Source organism: Equus quagga, chromosome 11 (genome assembly GCF_021613505.1).
Source record: "Equus quagga isolate Etosha38 chromosome 11, UCLA_HA_Equagga_1.0, whole genome shotgun sequence".
Lineage (NCBI taxonomy): Eukaryota > Metazoa > Chordata > Mammalia > Perissodactyla > Equidae > Equus > Equus quagga.
Genome location: NC_060277.1, coordinates 97456297 through 97468970, shown reverse-complemented (window position 1 = coordinate 97468970; position 12674 = coordinate 97456297). Strand labels below are relative to the sequence as shown.

Genomic DNA, 12674 nt, shown 5'->3' with positions numbered 1-12674 from the left:
CTTTTTTGCATGCATATATGTAGAATTATCTCTTGCTCATCACCTGTTTAAATGTCACTAGGAAGGGAAGAATATATTATTGGAATATTTTTGGTTTGTCTCTCTGTTCTGTCTGTCAGGATAATATTGGACATCGCTTACTCCAGAAACATGGGTGGAAGCTGGGCCAGGGATTGGGAAAATCTCTTCAGGGTAAGTTTTTTAAGTGTACAGAAATTTAAAAAAAGAAAGAAAACAATGTTTCTGATGCAGATCTTGTGCCTGAATATATTTGTTGTCTTTTTTTAAAAAGTGTTTGGTTTTTTCCTCCTGCCTTTCCCCCTTAGAATAGTCTGTTTTTCCTGTAACTGTATTGTACGTCACTTTTAAGCTAATATTTGCAAGAGTAAGCTGCTATGTCATGAATACTTTCAGACCAAACATATTGTGTATGGCTCACCAGTTTTAAATTGTTTTGGTGGGGATGATGGGTGGGTGGAGTAAAAGACGTTCATAGTATCCGAGTGTGCTTTATTTGTGTCATTTAGTGATGTCGTATTGTGGCTTCAGTATTATAAAGAGAACCATTCAATAGCCGAATTTAATTTTTGCCTTCCTAAATTCTCCCTGGAGATTTTTTTCTCTGTACTCAGAATCCATGTAGTAGTAGAAAAGTTAACCCACATGAAGTATAAAATGGAAGCAGAGGTTTTCTAGGGCTTTCTGAGCTGAGAGGCCATTTCTCAGGTTCAGATCAGGCTCTGGAAAATGTATGGCTTAGTGTTTCCATTATATTTATTTTTTCTTTTACCTGTACTAATTATTTGGATAAAAACAAGATACTAATATGTCTGCTTCCGAGTTCTTGCTAGTTGGAAACTAACCAGTTACATTCACTTTTTAGCTCCTTCTACTCAAGAGCTACTGTTTATTCTTTGCAGATGTAAACACTACCTCAGAAAATGATGGGAATCACTGCACTTCTGCATCTGGTCATGGAGGGTCTCATTGTGTAAAGGGATCTTTGGGGAGAGGTGTGCTACTGTTGACTAATTCTTTAAATTTTGGAAGTAGATTTCTCCAGTTTGGAGGGGAAGTCTAATCAGTTCAAGTGTGTGTGTGCTAAGGGGCACAAGAGGACAGGGCATGAAGCAGGGCATTTCAGTCTTTAAAACTTTGGCTTTTTAAATTACATTTCTACATATTCTATTCAGTGATGACACAAAGGAGATGCTCAATAAATATATTTCAAATTAATATTTATTACTAAGCATTAACCTATTCTTTTGGGGAGATTGAAAGATTTGATTACCATTAAACTTGTTTTCCCAGTGGTGCAAGTATTCATTGCTAACAGTAAAAGAACGCTCTATAATTAAGAGCAATTTGTATGCCATAGACCCTAGATTTTGTAACAAAACAGAAGAGAGGTAGGGTAATCAGGACTGAAATAGAAATGACTTCTTGATAGAATTTGTCCCAGTGGTTTGCATAGTTATAAGTGCTGGGTTGAGTTGAATGGAGGTGATTGCTCAGAAGAAGATCTGAAGACTGGATTTGATCTTTCCTTAGTATTTGAAACATCTCTTCCTATCAGAGATGCCCAGGAGCACTGTTGATTGTTAGTCTCTTTGTTCAGGCACACAAGGGAGTAGAATTTGGGACATTTCATAGGGACTGGGGCTAGCAGATCTGTTTGAATCCCCAAAGTTTCCATTGTAAGCATCAGAGACCTTTTAAAGTACAACTGGAACATGCAGAAAGAATGAGAGACAGAGAGTGAGTTTAAGAAAGGAGAGGTACATGAGGATTTTCCCCTATTTTTGAGTGATAGAAAATTATTATTATTTTATTTTATTTTAAGAATACTTTAGAATTTTGGTTCTCTTTAAACTTTGAACTCCTTGAAAAGAAGAATTAGGTTTTATCCATTATCTACGTCCATTTCCATGGTAACAGGCGTATAATAAGCACTCAGTAACTCATAAATCCATTATTCATTTAAAAGACAAGGGAAATTTGAGGCTCTTCTTTTTTTTTTTTCAGTTGTGGTAAGAAACATAACATAAAATTAGCATCTTAACTTTTTTTGTTGTTGTTGTGGAAGATTAGCTCTGAGCTAACCCATCTTAACTATTTTTAAGTGTACAGTTCAGTAGTGTTAACTAATTCACATTGTGGTGCAAAGCCGATCTGTTTTGAGTGGCTGGTACAGTGTCTTTACCCTTCAAAAAGAATGGAACCTTATTCTATTACCAACATTAGAGGGGGAGTTTGTCTTGTAAATGGCTCTTTATTTTTCAGTGTCAGATTCAGCAGTGTGCTGGTTTCTATTACATAGCTCTTTCTGTAATACCAACATGGTCTGACCTAGAATATAGCCACATTTTGGCATATTGAGGTAATTCATGACAGATTTTTTTTTTTGAGGAAGATTAGCCCTGAGCTACCATCTGCCACCAATCTTCCTCTTTTTGCTGAGGGAGACTGGCTCTGAGCTAACATCCATGCCCATCTTCCTCTACTTTATATGTGAGACACCTGCCGCAGCATGGCTTGACAAGTGGTGCCTAGGTCTGCACCCAGGATCCAAACTGGTGAACCCCAGACCACAGAAGCGGAATGTGCAAGCTTAACCGCTGCGCCACCAGGCTGGCCCTCAGGTTTTTTCATTGTACCAGACCTTTGCTATAAATAACCACTGAAGAAAGCCCTATTGCTTAGTGAAAATAATAATACCTCCTTAGTATTGCATAAACTAGTTACTGCATGTAATTTCTAGGCTCACAGCTTTGTAAGTTTTTTGTATTTACTAGTTTATTGTCAACTTTCACTTTTCCTTTTTATTTGATTTTAAGGCTGTAACGTCTTTAGCACATAACCATCCACTAAAATTTAAACCTGATCTCTTTGGGATTTCTTGTTAATGTTTAAAAATTATTTTGGCCCATGCGAGCTTTTTACAAAGACTGCCAGTCCTTGGGGTTCCGGTGCAGATATCTTGTTACTGGGTAGGTGGGGGAATAGGGCATGCTGACTCTGGAATGAAACTGTCCGTGGCAGGATAGAAACTTGTACTTTGTAAGGTGGGTTTATTTGTATATTTGAATTTCTCTTATTTGCCTTTTGTTCTCTCTTAGTATTTATTAAAATATTTCAAAAGTTAAAATAAGAGCTTTTATTGTGTGTAGCAGATAAATGATTATTAGTATTTAAAAAAAAAAAGACCTGTAGAAAAGATGTTGACAGGGTATCTGAAGGAAACAACACAAAGAAAGGCCTGTTGATGAGAAATATTATGGACAATTGCTTATTGTGGAGGCAGAGGATATGTTTAATTTGGAATAAAGCAACAGTGAATGATAGTTGTATTTTGTGGCAGTTGGACTGCATTTGGTTCTTGAATTGTCTTATACCCTTCTAACAGCTTTGAAATGGAATGAAATGTAGCTCCGAATCTTTATTTTGCTGTAAAATATGTTTAGTCAGTAGATGTAACCCAGAAATGGCGCCTGAACTTCCTTCGTTACATTGTCTAAGAGCTATTTGATGATTTGGCTGGGTTTTTGGTAACAAACAAAAGTTCAGCCCCTGAGAAAAATGAATGGGGTTTGATGTTATTTCACATCTCATCCTGGTTAGAAGGTTCAGTCAGTAATAGAAACCAACAAATATTTAGTAAGCTAATAATCTATTCTAGTTATACTGGCTGGAAATAGCATAAGCCATGGGCAAAGTAGATAAGACACCATTCCTGCACTTCAGGTTTATTTTCCAATCCCCCAAGTCTTGGTTTTTTAACTACTGTAGACCTTTGAAGCTTTCTTGAGGCCAAGGACCATGTTTTATACTTTTGTATATTCCTTCCATGCTTAAAATTAAGTATGTGATCAATCTGAATATTTAACTGACAAATGGCTTCACATTCCTTGAGAGTAGGTATTCTCATTTATTTTTTTAAAGCTAATTTTTATTGAGTTTGATAGTTTACAATCTTGTGAAATTTCAGTTATACATTACTGTTTGTCAGCTATGTTGTCGGTGTACCCCCTCACCCTTTGTGCCCACCCCCCTTTCCCGTGGTAGCCACTATTCTGTTCACTTTGTCCCCATGTTTAAATTCCTCATATGAGTGGAGTCATACAGAGATTGTCCTTCTGTATCTGGCTTATTTCACTTAACATAATTCCCTCAAGGTCCATCCATGTTGTTGTGAATGGGACGATTTTATTCTTTTTTATGGCTGAGTAGTATTCCATTGTGTATATATACCATATCTTCTTTATCCAGCCATCAGTTGCTGGGCACTTAGGTTGTTTCTACATCTTGGCTATTGTAAATAATTCTGCAGTGAACATAGGGGTACATGGGACTTTTGGAATTGGTGACTTCAAGCTCTTTGGATAGATACCCAGTAGTGGGATGGCTGGGTCTTATGGTATTTCTATTTTTAATTTTTTGAGAAATCTCCATACTGTTTTCCATAGTGACTGCACCAGTTTGCATTCCCACCAGCAGTGTATGAGGGATCCTTTTTCTCCACAACCTCTCCAACACTTGTTACTTTTTGTTTTGGTTATTTTTGCCATTCTAATAGGTGTAAGGTGGTACCTTAGTGTAGTTTTAATTTGCATTTCCCTGATGATCAGTGATGATGAACATGTTTTCATGTGCCTATTGGCCATCCATATATCTTCTTTGGAGAAATGTCTGTTTATGTCTCCTGCCCATTTTTTGATTGGGTGGTTTGAGTTTTTGTTGTTGAGTTGTGTGAGTTCTTTATATATTATGGAGATTAACTCTTTGTCAGATATATGACTTGCAAATATTTTTTCCCAGTTAGTGGGTTGTCTTTTTGTTTCAATCCTGTTTTCTCTTGCCTTGAAGAAGCTCTTTAGTCTGATGAAATCCCATTTGTTTATTCTTTCTATTGTTTCCCTTGTCTGAGAAGACATGGTGTCTGAAAAGATCCTTTTAATACTGATGTCAAAGAGTGTACTGCCTAAGTTTTCTTCTAGAAGCCTTATGGTTTCAGGTCTTACCTTTAGGTCTTTGATCCATTTTGAGTTTATTTTGGTGAATGGTGAAAAAGAATGGTCAATTTTCATTCTTTTACATGTGGCTTTCCAGTTTTCCCAGCACCACTTACTGAAAACGCTTTCTTTTCTCCATTGTATGCCCTCAGCTCCTTTGTCGAAGATTGGCTGTCCATAGATGTGTGGTTTTATTTCTGGGCTTTCAATTCTGTTCCATTGATCTGTGCACCTCTTTTTGTACCAGTAGCATGCTGTTTTGATTACTGTAGCTTTGTAGTATGTTTTAAAGTCAGGGATTATGATGCCTCCAGCTTTGTTCTTTTTTCTCAGGATTGCTTTAGCAATTCAGGGTCTTTTGTTGCCCCATATGAATTTTAGGATTCTGTGTTCTAATTCTGTAAAGAATGTCATTGGGATTCTGATTGGGATTGCGTTGAATCTGTAGATTGCTTTAGGTAGTATGGACATTTTAAATATGTTTATTCTTCCAATACATGTGCATGGAATGTCTTTCCATCTCTTTATGTCATCATCCATTTCTTTCGGGAAAGCCTTGTAGTTTTCATTGTATAGGTCTTTCACTTCCTTAGTTAAATTCACCCCAAGGTATTTTATTCTTTTTGTTGGAATTGTGAATGGTATTGTGTTCTTGAGTTCTTTTCCTGTTCGTTTGTTATTAGAGTATAGAAATGCTACTGATTTATGTAAGTTGATTTTATACCCTGCAACTTTGCTGTAGTTGTTGATTATTTCTAAAAGTTTTCCAATGGATTCTTTGGGGTTTTCTATGTATAAGATCATGTCGTCTGCAAACAGTGAGAGTTTCACTTCTTCCCTCCCTGTTTGGATTCCTTTTATTCCTTTCTCTTGCCTGATTGCTCTGGCCAGGACCTCCTCCAGTACCATGTTAAATAAGAGTGGTGATAGAGGGCATCCTTGCCTCGTTTCTGTTCTCAGGGGGATGGCGCTCAGTTTTTGCCCATTGAGTATGATGTTGGCTGTGGGTTTGTCATATATGGCCTTTATTATGTTGAGATAATTTCCTTCTATGCCCATTTTGTTCAGAGTTTTTATCATAAATGGCTGTTGGATCTTGTCAAATGCTTTCTCTGCATCTATTGAGATGATCATGTGGTTTTTATTCCTCGGTTTGTTGATGTGGTGTATCATGTTGATTGATTTGCAGATGTTGAACCATCCCTGTGTCCCTGGTATGAATCCCACTTGGTCATGACGTATGATCCTTTTGATGTATTGCTGAATTCAAGTTGCCAAAATCTTGTTGAGAATTTTTACATCTATGTTCATCAGCAGTATTGGCCTGTAGTTCTTTTTCGTGCTGTCCTTGTCAGGCTTTGGTGTCAGCATGATGTTGGCCTCGTAGAATGTGTTAGGAAGTGTTCCATCCTCCCTAATTTTTTGGAATAGCTTGAAAAGTATGGGTGTTAAATCCTCTTTGAAAGTTTGGTAGAATTCCCCAGGAAAGCCGTCTGGTCCTGTGGTTTTATTCTTTGGGATGCTTTTGATTGCTGTTTCAATCTCCTTCCTTGTGATTGGTCTGTTCAGACTCTTTGCTTCTTCTTGACTTAGCTTTAAGAGATTGTAAGAGTCTAAGAATTTATCCATTTCCTCTAGGTTATCCATTTTGTTGGCATATAGTTTTTTGTAGTATTCTCTTATAATCCGTTGTATTTCTGTGGAGTCTGTTGTTATTTCTCCTCTTTCATTTCTGATTTTGTTTATTTGAGGTTTCTCTCTCTTTTTCTTTGTAAGACTGGCTAGGGGTTTGTCAATTGTATTTATCTTCTCAAAGAACCAGCTCTTTGTTTCACTGATCCTTTCTATTGTCCTCATTTATTTTTATATAAAAGTACTGGGTGTAGGGTATGAAGGCAGTGTAAGCATCATTTAGAAACATAGGATCTAGGTTTGAGTTTGGCTCTGCCACTTACTTTAAGCAAAAGGACAAGTTACCATCACTGAATTATTTTTCTCAGCAATAAATGAGAATTAAAATCTCTTGTCTGGGGGATGGCCCGGTGGCACAGCAGTTAAGTGCACATGTTCTGCTTCACCAGCCCAGGGTTTGCTGGTTTGGATACCAGGTGTGGACATGGCACCGCTCAGCAAGCCATGCTGTGGTGGGTGTCCCATGTCTAAAGTAGAGGAAGATAGGCATGGATGTTAGCTCAGGGCCAGTCTTCCTCAGCAAAAAGAGGAGGATTGGCAGCAGATGTTACCTCAGGGTTAATCTTACTCAACAAAAGAAAAAAAGAAAGAAAAATCTCTTGTCTGTCTTCCCACTGAGTGGTTATGAGGATGAAATAAATTAAGTGAAGTCGCTTTATGAAAACTGTAAAACATTATATAAATGCTTATTGCTATTAACACCTCTATTGTATAGTGTATATTTAGGTATTTTAAATGAATTGGAGATAATCCATCTTTAGATCTTCATCCGAAACCTAAATGTCATAAAAATCATAAAGAAGCTCCTGTCTTACTACTTTTTCTTGCCCAGAATTTATAGCAGTAGAAGTTAATATGTACTAGATATCTGACCTCCGGATCCGTGCTTTTACTGCTGTGTACATTTTAGGGTCCCTAAACCCCTAATTTTGGTGTTTGTTTCACTAATTCTGAGCACATTAATTATTGCCACTTCTGAGCCTAACTCACAGCATCTAAAAAGAGCCTCCATCACTGAACGGTGATGTTGGAACAACTGGATAGCAACTTAGAAAAAAGTTGGATCCTCACTGTCATACCTTACCCCAAAATGTATTCCGGATGAATAAAATATTGAAAATGTAAGAAAATGAAATCATAAAATCATTTGGATGAACAATGAGATAGAATGAGGAAAACTTGTCTAAGTTTAACCTGAAAGCCAGAAACCATTGAAAAGATAAATTTGCCTGTATATCATCATAATTAAATAAACAAACAAAAAACAAATAACACACTGGGGGAAATATTTGCAATATCTCGTTACAGGCAAAGGACAAATTTCCTTCATGTTATTTATCAGTGTCTAAAAGATGCACAACCTAAATAGAAAAGGGGAAATGATATGAACACTGTTTACAGAAAAATAATGGAAATGACCTTTAAGCATATGAAAATATTCTTAATCCTTCTCGTAATAGAGAGATGCATATTAAACAGTGAGATACTATTTTTCACTTGTTGGATTGGAAGAGGTTAAAAACAAAATTAGTTTGGTCAGATTTTGGGAAAATAGGTACATACATAATAGCTAGTGAGAAGATAAATTGGTAAACCACTACGGAGAACAATATGGATTACTTGAAGATTAAAATGTATGTGTCCTTGGATCCAACAATTCTGTTTCTGATTATCCTTAACTTATTCTTGAAATGCACAAAATAATGTATGATTGAGGTTATTTGTTATATCACTGTGATAACAAAAGATTGGAAACAGTTCACCATATTTCACTGATTCTAAGACATTTTTCATATTTTAGTAAAGGTAAAATCAGATGTATCTTATTAATGGCATTATAGTTATAATTGGCAACTTTTTAATTTATTTCTTTTTGTTTGTTTTGTTTTTTTTTTAAAGATTGGCACCTAACAATTGTTGCAAATCTTTTTTTTTTCCTGCTTTTTCTCCCCAAAGCCCCCCAGTACATAGTTGTATATTTTAGTTGTGGGTCCTTCCAGTTGTGGCATGTGGGATGCCGCCTCAGCATGGCCTAACGATCGGTGCCATGTCCTCGCCCAGGATCTGGACCAGCGAAATCCTGGGCCACCGAAGCCGAGCACAAGAACTTAACCATTCGGCCACAGGGCCAGCCCCTTTAATTTTTTTCTTAGTGGCACCTAAAATAATCTGTTTTATGGTTAATGGCATTTTAGATTAGAAGAAATAGAATACTAAAATGGTATAAAGGAAAACCATACAGCTTTGAAAGGATTGAGATAGTTTAGTATGTACTCAGTATTTATAGAACAATTTCCATGATTCATTGAGTGAGAAAGCAAGGTGCAGAACAGTGTGTAGTAAACTACTATTTGTGTTAAATTATTATTATTTTTTTTTTTTGAGGAAGATCAGCCCTGAGCTAACATCTACTGCCAATCCTCCTCTTTTTGCCGAGGAAGACTGGCCCTGAGCTAACATCCATGCCCATCTTCCTCTACCTTATATGTGGGACGCCTGCCACAGCATGGCTTGCGCAGGTGCCATGTCCGCATCTGGGATCTGAACCAGTGAACCACAGGGCGGCCGAAGCTGAATGTGCGAACTTAACCGCTATGTGTCACCAGGCCGGCCCCTAGTGTTAAATTATATAGATATACATATATAAAGACAGATAAATAGATATACATCTCTTGGTTAAAAGTAGTATTTTGTTTCTGAAAATCAGACCTGTGTGAAAACCCTACTTGGGAACCTATTTACCATTATTTTAAATGTTATACGTCATTCCCAACCCCTAGCCCATTTCTGAAACATAGCTATTTATGAATTTAAAAAATATTATTAGGATATAAAATACTTCAATACTTCTTGATTACCAAATAATTAATATTGTTGTTTACAAACAGTTGCTTTCTATGTAGTAACGTGCCCTTTCCCTTTTGTTGATACTTAAGTAGCTTTCCCAGAGTTCTAGTTTTATGTGAAATGTATCTCCAGATTTCTCACATATTTTTTTCTTAAAAATATTGAATTAGATTTTTGAGATTGAAACATAAGCATTTTATTATATAAAATCATTGGCTGAAAAATGATGTGTTGAGAGAGATGAACTGAGGCATTCCACTGTGAAGCCTTATATGGGTATGTTCTCTGGGATATGCTTGTATATTTATATTTATATTTGCTTGACTATGCAGAGAGAAATCTTTTTAAAGGCAAACTCTGAAGGGAAACTTGAGTTGCTTTTTACTCTAATTTTTTTTTTTTTAAGAAAGATTAGACCTGAGCTAACTTCTGCTGCCAATCCTCCTCTTTTTTTGCTGAGGAAGAGTGGCCCTGAGCTAACATCTGTGCCCATCTTCCTCTACTTACTATGTGGAACGCCTACCACAGCATGGCTTGCCAAGCAGTGCTGTGTCTGCACCCGGGATCTGAACCAGCAATCCCTGGGCTGCTGAAGTGGAACGTGTGCACTTAACCACTGTGCCACCGAGCTGGCCCCCTTACTGTACTTTAATTTGATATGATATACTTGGATTACTATTAAAAAATATAAAGGGCTAGCCCTGGTGATCTAGTGGTTAAGCTTGGCATGCTCTGCTTTGGCAGCCTGGGTTCAGTTCCCTAGCGCAGACTGTACCAATCATCTGTCACTGTGGCCATGCTGTGGCAGCAGCTCACATAACAAAAAGAGGAAGGTTGGCAATGGGTGTTAGTTCAGGGTGAATCTTCCTCAGCAAAAAAAAAAAATATATATATATATATATATATATATGTTTGTATAAAAATAATTATTTTGAAAAAGACTTTAGTCAGAATCAAAGCAGAGTAGAGTTCGGTGTTTATTTTGTTTTATGTATCTGTCCCTCCTCCCACTCTAGTTTCAGTTAGCAAATAAGTGGTGAATCTAGTTGGATAAGGCCTGCATTAGCTAAGCCCCAACAGTGTTTATACTACATTTTATGACTGAAGGAAAACTAGACTTGAATTCAGTGCAATAGAATAGAAACATTTAATGTTACAATTTAGACTTTATTGTTAAATTAGAATGTTGATCTTTAAAACTTCACTAATATCCTAGGAAAAATCATTATTTGGTTGAGGAAAAAATAGCTTTCCTTTAATATTATAATAATAGAAAAAATTTTTCTGAATAGGATCTTTGCAAAAGCTAAGTTGTTGTCCTTCTACCTTAATTTCCCTTTGAAATTTGTTTTCCTTTGGGAAAAGGAAATAACACTTCTCAGTAGGTATTATGTGCCAAACAGTGATCTAGAATGTAACTGTTTTGCATGTCCCGCTTAATAAAATAGGTATTCGTATGCTCATTTTATAAATGAAAAAACGGTTTTGGAAAGGTTATACAGCTACTGAGTCTACCATTCAAACATAAGACTGACTTTGAAATCAGTGTTTCTTCATTTGTACCTCTTCCCTTCTTAGAAAAAGCTGATAACTGAAATTAAGAGTAGGTTGGGGGAGCACAGCAGACATGTAGCTCCCCCAAATCGTGAAGGTGTGAATCATCAGAAAGGCTTAGTTATACTTGGAGCTAGTCTAGCTGAAGGAGCCTGTAGCTGTAATGGCTTCTCTTCCTTGCTAATTAAATGAGCCATGCAGTCTTTATACAGTTGCTAAAGGCAAGCATAATTTTAGTAATCCATGTATCAAATTCTCTAGAACCTCTGTCCTTCTTAATGGAATTTAGTTAATATAAACAAAAGAGATGAAGCCCAGTTAGTAAAGAAAATTAGTCAGAATGGGCAGTCTGTAGTAAAAGCTCCAGGTTTTAGGGCTAGACTAGAAAGGGAAAGGGATTGGGAGAGAGTAGAAGGGGAAATGGTGAATTCAGAGGCTCTTTAAACTACTTGTTGCTCAGTATAGAGATCATCACATTTAAAGGATACATCAGAAGGCATTAAATATTTGTTAAGGTCAAGGCAAAATAACCAGAAAAGAAAATGACAAATTTTTCACATGGAGATTTAGAACAGAGAAGTATAGAAGGTGATTTTTATCATTCTACTACCTTTTTTTTTTTTTAAACATTGGCGCCTGAGCTAACAACTGTTGCCAATCTTCTTTTTTTTTCTGCTTTTTCTCCCCAAATCCCCCCAGTACATAGTTGTATATTTTAGTTGTGGGTCCTTTTAGTTGTGGCATGTGGGATGTTGCCTCAGCGTGGCCTGATGAGCAGTGCCATGTCCCCCAGGATCCGAACCAGTGAAACCCTGGGCCACTGAAGCGGAGCACACGAACTTAACCACTCGGCCACAGGGCCGGCCCTCTAGTACCTTTTTTACTAAGAAAAGATAGAGGGGGAAAAACACAGTTGTTTTGGTTGAAGCAGAGTTCTAGGTCTCCAGGAGCAGTTTAGAAACTGTAACTAGAAGGCAGTAATGGGTAATTGGTTCGAGTAGGCACAAATCTAATTCTTACTGAGTGTTTATTATGTGCTAAGTACTTAACAAATATCTCATTTAATTCTTAGAGCAAATCTGTGAGTTAATTACTGTTATTCCCATTTTGCAGAAGGAACTGAGGCTTAGAGAAGTTTAAGCTCAAGTTTAAGAGTTTAGGCTCAAGAATAAGCAACGTGTAAACGACAATATCAGCATTTAAACCTTTGTCTTTCTGACTCCAAAATTTGTGCTCTTAACTACCACATTAGATATAAAAGGCTTTAATGCTGCTTCACTTTGGAACTTTATTTTGTAAGTCAAAGGCAGGGGAGATTTGTTTTATTTTGTTTTTGCTGAGGAAGATTCACACTGAGCTAACATCTGTTGCCATCTTCCTCTATTTTGTATGTGGGTCACCACCACGGCATGGCCACTGACGAGTGGTGTAAGTCTGCCACCTGGGAACTGAACCCAAACCCTGGCCACCAAAGCAGAGTGTGCCAAACTTAACTACTAGGCTATGAGGCTGGCCCCCAAAAGCAGTTTCTGGTCAGAGGAGAGGTACAGACTTTTATAGCAAAAAGGG

At 37.0% G+C, this 12674-nt stretch overlaps 1 protein-coding gene across 8 annotated transcripts in view; it reads left to right on the top strand.

Annotated features, from left to right (window-relative positions):
- Positions 1–12674, top strand: part of GPATCH8 (G-patch domain containing 8) — a 102255-nt gene that overhangs the window by 31996 nt on the left and 57585 nt on the right. For 6 of the 8 annotated variants that reach the window (XM_046674900.1, XM_046674901.1, XM_046674902.1 and 3 more), the window contains one exon: positions 120–192. The exons of 1 other annotated variant lie outside the window; for it this stretch is intronic. In XM_046674900.1, coding sequence (XP_046530856.1) covers positions 120–192 — 73 coding nt within the window. Of the gene's footprint in view, positions 1–119; positions 193–7033; positions 7038–12674 lie in introns of those variants that run through there. One more of the 8 variants, XM_046674907.1, reaches the window with a different exon arrangement.